The 14,987-nt window shown below is 38.8% G+C and overlaps 1 protein-coding gene and 1 pseudogene across 1 annotated transcript; one reads left to right on the top strand and one right to left on the bottom strand.

The window, feature by feature from the left end:
- Positions 1 to 897: 897 nt before the first annotated feature.
- On the bottom strand, positions 898 to 11,930 carry LOC115116243 (tRNA N6-adenosine threonylcarbamoyltransferase, mitochondrial-like; annotated as a pseudogene).
- Positions 11,527 to 13,871, top strand: LOC115107968 (probable inactive tRNA-specific adenosine deaminase-like protein 3). Its single transcript, XM_029631800.2, has one exon. It carries the CDS (start codon positions 12,552 to 12,554, stop codon positions 13,644 to 13,646), a length of 1,095 nt encoding a protein of 364 aa, XP_029487660.1. The 5' UTR covers positions 11,527 to 12,551; the 3' UTR covers positions 13,647 to 13,871.
- The last annotated feature ends 1,116 nt before the right edge of the window (positions 13,872 to 14,987 follow it).

Below are 14,987 nucleotides of genomic sequence, written 5' to 3'. Positions count from 1 at the left end.
TTGTCAGTGTTGGACAGGATTAGAGGTCGACCGATTATGATTTTTCAACGCCGATACCGATTATTGGAGGACCAAAAAACCCCGATACCGATTAATCGGTGGATTTTGTTGTTGTTGTTGTTGTAATAATGACAATTTCAACAATACTGAATTTACACTAAAAACACGCAGAAATACGAGCCTTTGCTCATAAATATGATCGAATCCGGAAACTATCATTTAGAAAACAAAACGTTTATTATTTCAGTGAAATACGGAACCGTTCGGTATTTTATCTAACGGGTGGCATCCCTAAATATTCTTGTTACATTGCACAAAATTCAATGTATGTCATAATTACGTAAAATTCTGGCAAATTAGTTCGCAAATGAGCCAGGCAGCCCAAACTGTTGCATATACTATTTTTCTTTTCTGCGTGCAATGAACGCAAGAGAAATGACACAATTTCACCTGGTTAATATTGCCTGCTAAACTGGATTAGTAGTTATAACTAGTGATTATGATTGATTGTTTTTTATAAGATAAGTTTAATGCTAGCTAGCAATTTACCTTGGCTTCTACTGCATTCGTGTGCAATGGTTAGAGCGTTGGACCAGTTAACTGTGCGGTTGCAAGATTGGAACCCCTGAGCTGACAAGGTGAAAATCTGTCGTTCTGCCCCTGAACAAGGCAGTTAACCCACAGTTCCTAGGCAGTCATTGAAAATAAGAATGTGTTCTTAACTGACTTGCCTAGTTAAATAAAAGGTATAAAAATGTTTTTTTAAATAATTCTGAAATCGGCGCCCAAAAATACCGATTTCCGATTGTTATGAAAACTTGAAATCGGCCCTAATTAATCGGCTATTCCGATTAATCGGTTGACCTCTAGACAGGATGCCCTTTCCTTCCTTCAGTCTCAATTGCATTCCTGAAAAAAATCAAATAAAGAGTAGGTGCATGCCTTGGACTCCAAAGCCATATTTTCATATCCAAAATATCCATGACTCCATTTTTAGTACATAACTTGGATGGAGGACAAAGCAAATGTAATTCAGTGGCGTCTGTGGCAATCTTCAAAGCCGTAATGATGTACTGGTTACTGGCAAGTCCTCCTGACATCACCTAACAGAGCAAAACCTTTAGGAAAACAGACTTGAGTGTTTGTAGAAATATACCTTTGGTCCAAAAGGAGATCATCAGTAAAATATGGTGAATTAGATCATCTTGAGAGCTATGAACCCACTATCCAATTATGGGATGAATTCACTCACCAGGGTTCTAACTGACAGGAAACAGTCCACCTATATCAATGGTTAATTTTCTTCCCCTAATGTGTTAAACTGTGGAATACCGCAGGGCAGCTGCCTTGGGCCACTTCTCTACTTAATATACACCAACGACCTTCCCTATGCCTTGGTTGAAACTCAAGCTACTATATTTGCAGATGATACTACAATTTATGCAGCAAGACAATCGGTTCAACAGGTACAGCAAGGAGATTTGGAGATTATCAAGAAATGGGTTTGCCAAAACAAACTTGCTTTAAACACCAAGAAAACCAAAGTTATGTTGGTCTGTTCAACTAGGAAAAGGCCAAAACAGCATGGGATACAATTAAGTATGGGAGGAGTACAAATTGAAGAAGTGGCAGAAACCAAACTACTGGGAGTGCAGCTAGACAACTGCTTATTATGGTCGTCTCAAATAACTAATCTATGTAAAATAAATATATATATTAAAACAGCATGCATAATCACAAGGATAGCTAAATATTTACCAGGGAAAATCCTTCAGCAAATAACACAGGCATTGGTTGAGAGTCAAGTGAACTATTGTTTGGTGGTCTGGGGAAATGCATCATCTAGTGAAGTTAGGAGGCTGCAGAATGCACAGAATAAAGCAGCAAGGATTGTTTTAAGGCGGAGATATGGTTCTTCTGTTGCAGTCATGCACAGTGTTCTTGGTTGGTCATCAATCGACAAGATAATTGAAAAAAAACATGCTTATCTTATTTTATAATATACATAATTTAAAACGGCCAAGTTCTATTCACAATTGTATTCAGTTGGTAAGAGACAGACATTCCGTAAATACTAGGAATAGATTGTCCACCATCTATGCGTTATCCAGACAGAAAAAAGAAATGGGCAAAATAATATTTCGATTTAGAGCAATAAAGAAATTGAATAAATTAACTGAGCAAACTAGAAACCTTTCAATATATAAGTTTAAACATGATTTAAAAACAATTTAAATATAGTATATAGAAATGTTGTGGGACTATAGTAGATGAAGAACCAATATTTATATATTTTTATTTATTTTTTAAAATATATTTTTAGATTGAGTATTTATTGGGTCATTATGCTAGTGTATTATGTATGTTTGTAATACTGTGTTATATGTGAAAGTGTGTTTGTATTATACATTGTATTTTAATGTTAAGGACTCTTGGAAGATTAGTCCAAATGGGGACTAAAAGAGATCCTAATAAAATCAAATAAAATCAACCAGGGTTGGATTGCAGGAAGGCAGAAGGCCTTACAGAAGAAAATTGCACGATGTGTGCACTTGGCAATGTGAGAGGCCACTGTGTAGCGGCAGCTGTATCATTCACACATGCAACAAAGTCCCCTGCTCCACACCTTGGATGAAACAAAAAAAACACAATTGATGCATTATTCACACTTAATTTAAATTACCTGATTCAATGTGTCGACCAGGGAAAGGTCATGATATTAATGCATATTATATATTTGACTTATTTATTACCTTCCTCTTTTTTCTGTATTGACATTGTCACCTGATTTTGCAGAAGAGCAAAGGACAAGTTACAGTCATAGTCTGCTCCCATTGGTGGCTTGAAGAGAAACATCAACCTGTCTCCAGCTTAAGCCAGAAGCTGTATTGCTTGACCCCCACTTATCGTGGATCACTTTGGGTGTTTGATGAGTGACAGACATCTTGCCACCTGTGAATGAACAAAGGTCACAAATTCAAGGCCAAGAAAACCCACCGGCCTCTGACAAGTGTTTTCTTAAAGGTAGACTCATGACCTTGTCTGTAGTGTCCCCTGGAACACCATCCAGTGTTTGACCCAGTAGAAGAAAGTCGCTGATTCCTTGGGCCAGAGCCAGGAGAGTGACCAGAGACCAGGAGGACAAGGAAGGGGAAGACCACTGGTTGGAGCATCCTGACCATCAGGGCATGGGCCTCCATGTGGTGGATGGGGATGAAGTGCTTCTGCTGTTGCTTTACAAAGCTCAGGCTGAAGTCCAGACCTATCCCCAGACTCAGGGCCCGGCTTCAGTGGTGGCTACAGCAGACCGCTCCATGGCCTCCTGTACAACATGACCTACAATATGTTCTCTCTGTGGAGCCGCTGCGCAACAGTGGGAATAATCCTTCTAGTCCTACAATGAAATACAAAATCAGACCATCACTTCTGCTGGATGAACATGAACAAATTAACAAAATTATACCCACCTCTTTTTGTGAATGAAGAGATTCTCCAAGGATTAAGCCTTTTTTTATCCACTACAGCCGCACCTGTCACATGCCATGAACAAGCCTGGAACTCATTGCTACTCTAAAAGCACATTTCCATAAATGCTTGAGTATAAACATAGGTGGACCCTGTGGAGCTGAATTTTTAAATGCAAACATTTTTCACTAAAACAGAAGTTCCTGCATTAGCCAAAATACATATCCATAGCAAATCACCAAAATCTAAGATTATGGATAATACTGACAAGATACTCGTCTCTACGCCGAGACAAAGGGAGATGTTGTCCACACTGTCAAACTCCTGCCTATTCCTCTCTATTTTAATTTTACATTTTTATTTCACTTTTATTTATACAGGTAGGCTAGTTGAGAACAAGTTCTCATTTGCAACTGCGACCTGGCCAAGATAAAGCAAAGCCGTTCGACACATACAACAACACGGAGTTACACATGGAATTAACAAACATGCAATCAATAATAGAATAGAAAAATGTATATACAGCATGTGCTAATGAGGTAGGATAAGAGAGGTAAGGTAATAAATAGGCCATGGTGGCAAAGTAATTACAATATAGCAATTAAACACTCTTTGGATTGTAGCACATAACCCATACATTTTTTGGCTGACCAAATTCGACACTCATTGACCAAAAACTCAACTCCACGCCATCTGCTGGAGAAGACAGATTTTTGGCTGAATTGAGCCTCTCGCTTCGCCTCTTCCTCTCAGCAAAAATGGAAGCAGTGTAGCTACCCACTGGACACACACACACTAGTTGAATCAATATTGTTTCCACGTCATTTCAATTCAATTACGTTGAACCAACGTGGAATAGACGTTGAATTGACATCTGTGACCAGTGGGGTACCAGCTACCATGACTATTTTTGAAAGGTACTGTATTAAAAACTTGATTATTGAAGTCTGACAACAATACCGTTGTATCAAAAGCTGAAGTTGCAATGCTGAGAAATGGTTTTTGCATGGAGCTCCACGACTTTTAAGATAGTGAAATAGTTTACCATTGAGGGGGAAAAAAGGGTCAGTTCCTGTGGCTCCCATAGACACCAATGCAATCGCAGTTGGGTCTGGTCTACTTTGGCTGCGTTTAGACAGGCAGCCCAATTCCAATATTTATTTTTTATCCAGCAATCAGATCAGCTCTGAAAAAGATCTGATGTGATTGGTCAAAAGACCAATTAGTGGAAAAAATATCCAAATTGTGATGCCTGTCTAAACGCTTACTTAGTTAATTTGCCTTTTCTCAATTGGATTTGCTTAACTCCTGCATACTCTCTGGCCTCCTTTTGAAATAGGTCAAAGGTAATTGAGGGGAGGCTGTAAGAAGAGGGAGTAGACAAAAATGCACTTGAATGAAATGAGACTATTCTCCAATCGTGCATCATCAGTAAATGAGTTATAAAGACAAATATAGATGTGCAATACATTTTATATATAAAAGGACACGTTTTTAAATGTTAGCATGATTTTCTCCTTCGAGAAAATAGTGGTAATTTCAAAACTCTTCCATGAATGACTCTGGTAGGATACACTTGTGCTTCCTCGCCAAAAGGAGGCTATCGAGGAGGGGATGAGCATCTTCCGTTTGCCTACTAACGGATTGACACTCCGGGACCACATACCGGTTTCTGGGTCACGGAGGAGAGGTTTTTGGAGGAGGGCGGAGGACGGACTTTGGTCCAAATGAGAAAAGGCCATTGGCCTTTTATCAATTAGATTTCCCCGACTCCTGGGTCTTCACTCCTTCCTCTCTCTCCCCCTTTTGAAAAAGGTCAAAGGTAATCAAGGAGAGTGAACGTGGAAGGAAATGTGCTTGTTTGAAATTAGATGGTCCTTCTCCATTCACACATCCTTAGGCAAAGGACGTTTACAGGGGTGGATTTCAAAACAAATGTGTAAAGTGATTAAAACAAATTAAGTTAGTTGTGCAATACATTTTATAGATAAAATCAAAATGCTACTTATTGTTTTAAACATGTGCATGTTTTTCTCCTCTGACGAAACAAAAGCTGATTCAAAATGGGTGTGACGGATTTAACTCTTCGATCAAACGTGGATATGGAGGGGAGAACACTCTTCCGTTTGCCTACTAATGAAATTAAACACTCCTTGACCACTTACTGGATTCCGGGTCATGGAGGAGAGAGGACGGAATACGGTCTTTTGCCCAAATGAGAATTTCCCATAGATACAGAAAAAAACAAGGGAGTGGTACAGTATGTCTCGCTTCCTCTTCTGTCTCTTGACACTTGTACTGGTTTCCACTAGCTTCTATAGCCACAAATTGTGGTCTTAATGTAAGGTTAGGCATAAGGTTAAGGTTAAAATCCCATTTTAACAAGATAAAATTGTAGAAATGGCTGGGGTATATGACTTAGTGGCTATAGAAGCCATTGAGGTATAATAAGAACTGGAGATTACTTCCAAGATGTCCGTGTATTTTTTTAAAGGTAATTTACTCACGTTCGTATATGTCAATTCATGGACTGTCTATATCGGGTTGCATCCGGTTTATATGGACCAACATCACATCCACACTAGCATTCAGTGCGCACAGGGAGCAACAACGTCATCATGTCATCCAAAAACATCAGACATTGGATGAATATAAAATGTTAATGAACGTGTTAAAGGATCAAAACCACAATGTACATTGGGTAAATTGTGACTGACTAATAAATTAATAGTTATTTATGATGTAAGGTGATTTGTATCAGTCTGCAGTCGCATTCAGTCGTTTTGGTTCTCTCGGACACTGCCATTGGCTTCAGCTGTGAGTGATAAAATAAATGGCCTCAGCAACAGTTATTTTAATAATTCAATGGATGCTTTGTGCACAAAAGGTGATGACTAAAGTGTCTTATTAGGATTTTTCAAATCTGACTTCGCTATGTGGCGGTGTATGGAAATGTTCTTTCTGGGTCAGGCTCCAGTTCAACTGTAGAACCAAAGCATAACTATAGGAGCATTGGAAAACATGCTTCTAGACTGGACTTAACATTTATTAACAACAAATCAATACAGAAAGTACATGAGGGAACACAAGTATACATAGATTAAATACAATGGACAATCGAGCTAGGGGGTACAATATCACATTACAATTACACAAGGACCTTAAGGGACATGCATACACTTATAATTCTAACAGCTTTTTGTTAGTAGAGTATTTAATTGTCTTAAAATACAGTTCAATTTCTTTTTGTAGGGTAAGAAAATGTGTTTTTTTTTGTTGGAAATTTACATTTGTGTATATGAAACTTGGCCAAAATAATAATGAAATTAATTACATAAAAATGTTTCAGCTTATTTCTATCGTAGGTAAAGAATCCAAGCAGTACATCTCACCACAATAGTGTAAAATCTTCATAAATGTGTTCAATTAAATACAGTTTCCTTACATGAATACAATGCCAAAAAAGATGCAACACTGTTTCTGGGTGGTCATTACAAAAGGAGCAATTTGAGTTGATGTTTTCTTTAAACTTCTTCATATAGTGGTTGGCAGGATAATATTTATGAATAATTTTAAAGGAAACTTCCTTAATTTTGTTAACAAGTAGGTATATGTGTGGCAACATCCAAACTTTTTTCCAACAGATATTATCAATAAATCCATTCCAATAAGGAATGACATAAGGTATAGATATAACATCCTGCTGAAACAAGGTTTGTATCGCTCTGTTGTTGAATGGACCAAAAGAGAAACAAATCTTTCCTACTGATGAGTCAACAGGGTCAATAGCAGGTAGGCTCTGAGGGTCAGGTCTTGACACGTTCCTGAATAACAGAGCAACACCTGAGGGAATGGGATCTAAAACAATTGCAAAATCTTTAGGTATTACAGGGACCTTGTAAAGTGATAAGAATTCCCTATAACCGAGTAAAAGACCCTCTGCATTTACCAGTTTGCTCACCAATAGGATATTATTTCGGAACCAATATTCTAAAAACAAAGAAGTATTTTTATACAATATATTGCCATTTTTCCATATATAATAGCTGCGTGGAGAAAAATTGTGTTTATAAATTAAGGACCATGACGAGAAAACTTTCTGCTTTTCATCGGCAGGTTTCACTGGAACTTTGTCAATATTATAATTGCAAAACAACATGTTAAGGTTAAGGCCATCAAAAGTTAAGGCCATCAAAAGTAGAGAAGACATGATGAGGAATAAAATTCCAGATAGAAGTGGGTCTTCTTAGGAATTGTTTTATCCAATTGATCTTAAAAGTATTATTTAAAGTAGTAAAGGCCAGAAAATTCAGCCCACCATTCTCATAAGTGTCCATTACAACAGTTGTCCTAATGTAATGGGTACGGTTTCTCCAAAGAAAGTTGAAAAGCATCTGGTCTATCTCCTTGCTTATTTTACTGTCAAGACATAAAGATAGAGCGCCATATGTTAGTCTAGAGATACCGTCGGCCTTAGTTATTAGGACTCTACCTTTTAAAGATAAGTCCCTCTGTAGCCATTGATTTAGCTTATTCTGGGTTTTTTTAATAAGAGGGTTAAAATTGAGTAAGCCTCTAGACTTTGGTTATGGTTATGTCTAAATATGTTCTTCTTTTACTGGAATACCATAATATGAAGGAGTCACACAATCTTTGACAGCTATGAGTTCACATTTATTAATGTTGAGATATAGACCAGCCGCTTTGGAAAAGGATTGTATATCACATTGATCGATATGGGAATTTGGTTAGCGTCTTTCAGAAAAAGTGTAGTATCATCAGCCAGCTGGCTTATAATAATTTCTTTATCAGCTATGGAAATACCTTGTACAGGACTATTATTTAAAGAATTTGCAAGAAGTTGGGTGATTAATAAAAACAGGTACGGAGAGATAGGACAACCTTGCCTAATTCCTCTCTTTAACTCAAATCTAGGTGAGGTGCCATATTTCAATTTGATAGAGCTGTTACCATTTGCAAAGATAGCCGTAGTCTTAATAGCCTTACAGAAAAAATCCCCAAAGCCAAGTTTCTCAAGGGAGTGGAAGAGAAACTGATGCTCTACCGTGTCAAATGCTTTATAAATATCTAAAAATAATATGAAGCTATCCTCAGTTATTAGGTCTCAGTAGTCAAGTATGGCTAATACTAGTCTGACATTGTTAGAAATATGTCTGTTCCTCATGAAGCCAGACTGTGTTTCATCAATGATTGTATCCAGGACCTCTTTAATTATTTTTGCAAGTAGTAAGGCTAATATCTTATAGTCATTATTAAGAAGACAAATTGGACGCCAGTTATCGATGAGCAGCACTTCTTTTTTAGGCTTAGGTATCAGTGTTATTAACCTCTGACTCGTTGTAGGAGGGAGAACATTGTTTTTAATACTCTCTAAAAAAGACTTCAAATAGGATGGGAGCTACTTGTTCAGAAAATAATTTGTAAAATTCTGATGTAATTCCATCAACACCTGGTGACTTATTGTTATTTAGATGTTTGATAGACTCTAATCTCTTCAACTTTAATGGGTTCATCACACTGTATAGATTCTATATCACTGATAGAGTGAACATTATTCAGTGAGTTAAAAACATATGTGGATTCCTGACAGTATGTAGAGCTATACAATTTTCTGTAAAAATTGCTGCAGTATTTAGCCATTAATTTTTGGTCATATGTAATAACACCATCAATGTTTACTCATGGATAGTGTTATTTTTAGAGTGAAATTTCTCAAGTCTAAAGAAATAGGATGAATTCTGTTCTCCCCCCTCAAGCCATTTTTTCCTAGATCTAATAAAGGCTCCTTCTGCTTTTAATCTATATATATTATCCAGTTGATTTTGTAACTCGATTAGTTCCATCTTCTCCTCCCCAGAGAGGCTGGCTGGGGACCTCTGAGAAAGGGAAGTTATCTTAATGATCACCTTTTCCTCCTCAGCTCTTCTGGTCTTAGCAAGATTACTACCATATTTTATAAGGTATTTGGACACCTCAAATTTAAAGAGCTCCCAGTTCTTGCAATAAGATTTTTCTTCACAAGCCCTTCCCCAAAAGTGTAAGAGCAGATCTTTAACCTCAAATTCAACTATATCATTATTTAATAATGAGCTATTTAGCTTCCAGTAGGATGCTCTACCAAGGTTAGTATCCGGGGTAAATATTTTGATATCAATGTAAATGGCCCTATGGTCTGTGAGGGGACACACTCACTATCAATACATTTGGATATAAGCCAAAAATATATTCTGGATTGTCTGGAATCTGTTTTGTTACTCCAAGTGAATGATCTGTCAGCCGGAAACCTCTCCATGTATCAGGAAGATCAAACTTTTCCATAAAAAGTATTAAACCCAAATGATGATTGGTTGGCCTACCTGGGGGCCATCTATCATTTGAATTATCTATAGTAATATTAAAGTCCCCTCCTATCAATAATAACGAATTGGGAAATTGAAATAGCCAATGAAGTATATGTTTCTCTATAGATTCAAGTAACTCATCATTCTCATGTTTGGTGTACCCGTAGAAGTTTACAGTAATGAGCATAATGTCATTGTAACTGATCACAAGACAAATAAAGTGACCAAAGGGGTCACATTCCGAGTGTAGAATATTACCACCAAAGGTATTTTTCATTGTAGTGACACCAGCAGAGCGTTCAGATACATGGGCCAAATATCGTTGCCCCACTGTGACCTCCAGAAGTTGGCATCAGCCAAAATTGAGTGAGACTCTTGAAAAAAGCAAAAATCTGTTCGAAATTGTTTAGCAAATAAAAATAAGGCCTTGCGCTTCACATTGTTTCGTAACCCCCTAGCATTAAGAGAAACTATAGACAAAGACAAAGCAACAAAGATTATATAAAAGTATTAACTGTAGTAGGATGAGTCAAAGACGTAGGAGCAGTGAACGTAAATGACAAGGAACCGAGATCTGCACCATTTAAGTCCATTTAAAATGAAAATAGCTCATTACATAAACTTTGAGCTGGACGTTATCCGGCTTTGAAATTCAACTCAACTGAAAATCATGTTCAAGACCAGACCTAGGGTTCTTGTGGTAAGAGAGACTAAAAACCCTCTTTAGTGTAATCAGGAACTATTCTGAGAAATAAAATACAAATTAATTTAAAAAAAAAAGGGTACCTACTATTTTAAGTTCATATGAAAACTGATCATAAAAAAATGTTTTACATATACACGTTCCTAGGACCTTTTTTGGGAAATGAGTATTAATAACTAAATAGAACAATAAACGTGTAAAGTCATTTAAAGTCAGAGCAGACCTGTATGCCCTTTAAAACAGTATCTTAGTTACTGTATACATAAAAAAAAATACAACTTTCAATCTTCTTCGTAAGTTTGTAAACAAAACAGGTATTCTGGTCATACAAGAACAAACTAATAAATTTAAGTTCCTGAGTATTCCTGAAAAATAGTCACCTGATGCTTGTTAGGTAAACAACATAAGGAAAATTTGAATACCATGGCTGAAACCATCAACCTGTTCCTCCTGGTGAGGTTTTAGGGAGGAATATGGATTTCTGAACCATTGATGAAGCCTCGTCCTCCGACGAAGTAAGCAGCCTTTCCCTCATTTCGTGCCATCTTTGGCCACAACTTGTTCCTTCTTTCTATGTCCTCCGGGCTGAGATGCTCGGCGAAACGCATACCATGGCTCTGAAGGAAGGCGTTCTTACTAGCAGCTTTCCAGACAGCATCCCTGTAGAATCTGGCAGTGAAGAGGATGATGATACCCATTGTTCTTGAATCGTTTTGCTGTTGCTTCTTGCCGAGGCGTCGATGGTATCACCAACTTTGTTCTTCTCTGCAGGCATAACGTCTTGGCAGATGAGGATAGCCTCTCCTCGCACATCTTCATTCTCCACCTCTGACAAGCCGTAGTCTCAGGTTCCATCTTCTTGTGTATTGTTCCAGATCAGTGAGACGTCTATTGTACATTGTTATTCTTTTCCACTTTAGCCACTCTCGGTTTCACATCCTTGATTTCACCGCATGCAAACCCCACAGTCTTTTTCAAGCCTTCGATAACCATGTCGTTCGCGCCTACCATTTTCTCAATGGCGTCAGACCTGGAGTTGAGGAGTAAGGAGAGGGTAGCTACGATGTCAGAGTTCATGGTGGGTTTTTCGGAGGGTGGAGGTTTGCACGGAGTAACCTGTAAAGAGGGGAATTCGTCATCTTTAACAGCATTCGAAAGCATGATATTATCCATAAGCCAAGCGTAGTTATGGCAGTTGTCTATAAGCATGTTTCTCTCTTGTTGATTAGCAATAGAACGGCTAACTTCTTCCTTTCTATTTTTGTCACGACTTTGCATTGACATGCCGAAATAAATTATCCAATTATTATTCCAGTAACAGGAAAGGTCACCCTTTTCGCTTCTAGACCGGACGCTGACCCCTTCATAGAAGCTAGTGACGTCCCGTGTACTTTGGTCATGGCTAGACGGTATCCAGCTTTTGTCAAATCAATGTATTTAAGCTAACCCTAACCCTTTTTATTAACCTTAACCCAATTCTCCTAACCTGCTACGACCGTGTACTTATTATACTTAAGAGGAGCTTTGTGTCACATGAAAACAATTCCTCCATGAAACCACAAATAACACTAATCTAACGTTAGGTGGTTTCATTTTTATGATTTGAGAAATATGAAGAAAATGTTAAAAGGTTTTTCTGATATCAAAGGGATTGTTTTAATTTAAAATCAGTGCATTTTATGAATCTAGGAAACCAATCTATGGGTGTCTATGAAGAGTGATAGCCTTTGTTTCAGGGGGATATTATATGCAGTCGGACATCAACAAGCATGGATGGAAACGGAGAGCTAGCTCCACGTATCTGAAATCTGTCACGTTTCACACTTCTAATCAAAGCTGGTCAACAAGGTAATTTTAATTCATCAATCGGTAATGTTAAGTATACACTGACAGTATTTTTTTCCGCATGCTCTGAAACAACCTTACATCTCTGCGCCACTACATCCAATGTTTATCTTATTGTAAACATTTGGTCTGTATCCGAGTCGTTTCATCCTGATTTTTAACAGAGTTGCTTTGAAATGGAACCACAACCCAAACGCAGAAAAGAATATGAGTGTGACATAGACTCCTGGGTTGCTTACCCTGTGCTGTCCAACGAGCAGTCACAAGACATTGAGCTAATCGAGGCCTTTGCGGCTCCCATCATCAACAAGAAAGAAACCTCTCGTTTGATCAAGGAGTTGGCCAAAGTATACCCATTACCTGGACTTCAGCACATCAAGAGAGTACGTTCATGCAAGGATAAGGGCAGCCCTCACCCTTTGGAGGTCATTGTATGCCTTGCCAGTGATGCACCAGTCGTTGACCACAGTAAGGAGCTGCACATATCTGATCTGTCGTCATCCGGTAGATTAAACTGTGAAGGTCTAGGATACCCTTTCCTGGTCAAGATACCAGCATGCCCTCCTTTGACCAGACCGCAGTTTGAGCAGGCCAGCAAACACTGGCCCACCTCCTTTCACGAGGACAAACAGGTGACTGTGGCCCTGAGGGGCCAGCTGTTCACCTCCTCTCAGAAATCAAAGATGCAGGAGTACATGATGGCTGCTGTGGCTGCAGCCAGAGCGGGGCAGGAGAGTGGCATGGAGGCTGTGGGGGCTGCGGTCGTTGACCCAGAGGCAGAGAGGATCCTCGCTGTGGGACATGACTGCCAGCAAGGCGGTCACCCACTTCATCACGCCATCATGGTCTGCATTGACCTTGTGGCACGTGGGCAGGGGGGTGGGGCCTACACCTATGACAAGTACCCCGCCTGCCAGTCTGTTTTGCCCTATTCCTCACCCTCTCAAAAACAGGGCGCCACCACCATGACAACCTGTGGGGTCGTGCAGGACGGGGACAGTGCAGAGGAGAGAGTTGAGCCATACATCTGCACCGGGTACGACCTGTATGTTACTCGAGAGCCTTGTGTTATGTGTGCCATGGCGCTAGTCCATTCTAGGATAGGCAGAGTCTTCTATGGGACAGCCTCTACCGATGGGGCATTTGGGACTAAATATAAAATCCACGCTCAAAAAGATCTGAATCACCGCTTTGAAGTTTTCAAAGGAGTCTTGGACCAACAGTGTGAAGACCTTAACAGGCCTATACACTATATCAAAATGAATTCTTAAAGGTTCACATAATTGTTACAGGAACGCTAGACCATTATAAACGGATTAATCTCGTGTCAGACTACTAGGCACACATGGTTGATGAACGAGACTAGATCAACGTGTGAATTACATAAGTAACATTTTACTTCTGGAAGATTTTGAATTTACATAAACACATTTTAATGTTTTACTTTGTTACTGTGTAAAATTCAATGCAATAAAGTTTGGCCACTGTGACATCAAGCATTCACAACCTGTTTTATTGCTTATCGTCAATATGGTTCCCATCCATTTCCCATGAGATTTCATCCAGTTAAGACATACATGCTGCTTTCGGGGCATAAATGTTTTAATGATGTTAGGTACAAGGGCTGACAAAGCTCCAAGAATACCGTGGATAAGACATAGGTAGTCCTGTTTTTGTTTGGTTGTCTTAATAGTAGCCTCCAGGAGATATTCATATCCTAAACAAGTAGATCTACATGAATATACAGGCAACTGACAAAATAAAAGGAAACACCAACATAAAGTGTCTTAAAAGGGCGTTGTGCCACCATGCCCCTCTTTACACAGTTATGGTTCCGGAACTGACACACCCACTTGTTTTTAGCATGCAAATTTCAACAAAATGCTTGTCAAGTGGAATAGGTACAAAAATCTCCAGGGTGAACCATTCATCCAAAAGACTAGAAATTGTAACAAAGTGATATGGAAGAAAAGTTAAGGGTACAAGACTACATACCAGTTAGGGGGCAAACAAACTACTCATCCCATACGGCAGTGCAGCCTGTTTCATCCAATCGGAGCAGATGAAATTCACATGACCACTGGAAACTTTCCTTGGAAATTTGAAAAACATGCTGGTTGTTTGGCGAGGTGTTTCGTTTAACAATTTCTGTTAGCTACCGGAGTTGCCATACATAGTACTAAAATAAACAGACCTGTTAGTAAAATCACAGGAACTGAATTTGTTGTGTTATAGTCTCCCGTGTGACGATCAGTTGCCCAAACTACATTATGTTTTACCTCTGGGTTAACCGAGATTAGACACATTAGAACAGACCCAGGGTCTGTTTCTGTGGCAGCAGAACCGCCAAAACTCATGTTTAGTGTTGTTTTTGGTGCCCTTTGAAGCCAGGAACTGACATAAAAGCACAACTTCAACACAGGTTGAAACATTCATAACCGATGGACACTACATCAACATACGAGTTGTTATCTCAGGTGAAAACAGAACATCTACATTGCACAGTAATATCGTCATCACTAATATTTAACATCACCACGAGGATTGAGACGCGGCACCATTCTTCCTGTGAAATTCCACCATTTGGTGTTTTGATGGTGGAAAATGTCTCA

Source organism: Oncorhynchus nerka, linkage group LG3 (assembly GCF_034236695.1).
Source record: "Oncorhynchus nerka isolate Pitt River linkage group LG3, Oner_Uvic_2.0, whole genome shotgun sequence".
In the NCBI taxonomy this organism is placed as follows: Eukaryota; Metazoa; Chordata; class Actinopteri; order Salmoniformes; family Salmonidae; genus Oncorhynchus; species Oncorhynchus nerka.
Note: the sequence above shows the minus strand (reverse complement) of the source record. Positions and strands in the feature narration are given on the sequence as shown.

Bases quoted from the DNA above. Each gene is read 5' to 3' on its own strand.
- LOC115107968 (XM_029631800.2), top strand. From the start codon at position 12,552: ATGGAACCACAACCCAAACGCAGAAAAGAATATGAGTGTGACATAGAC.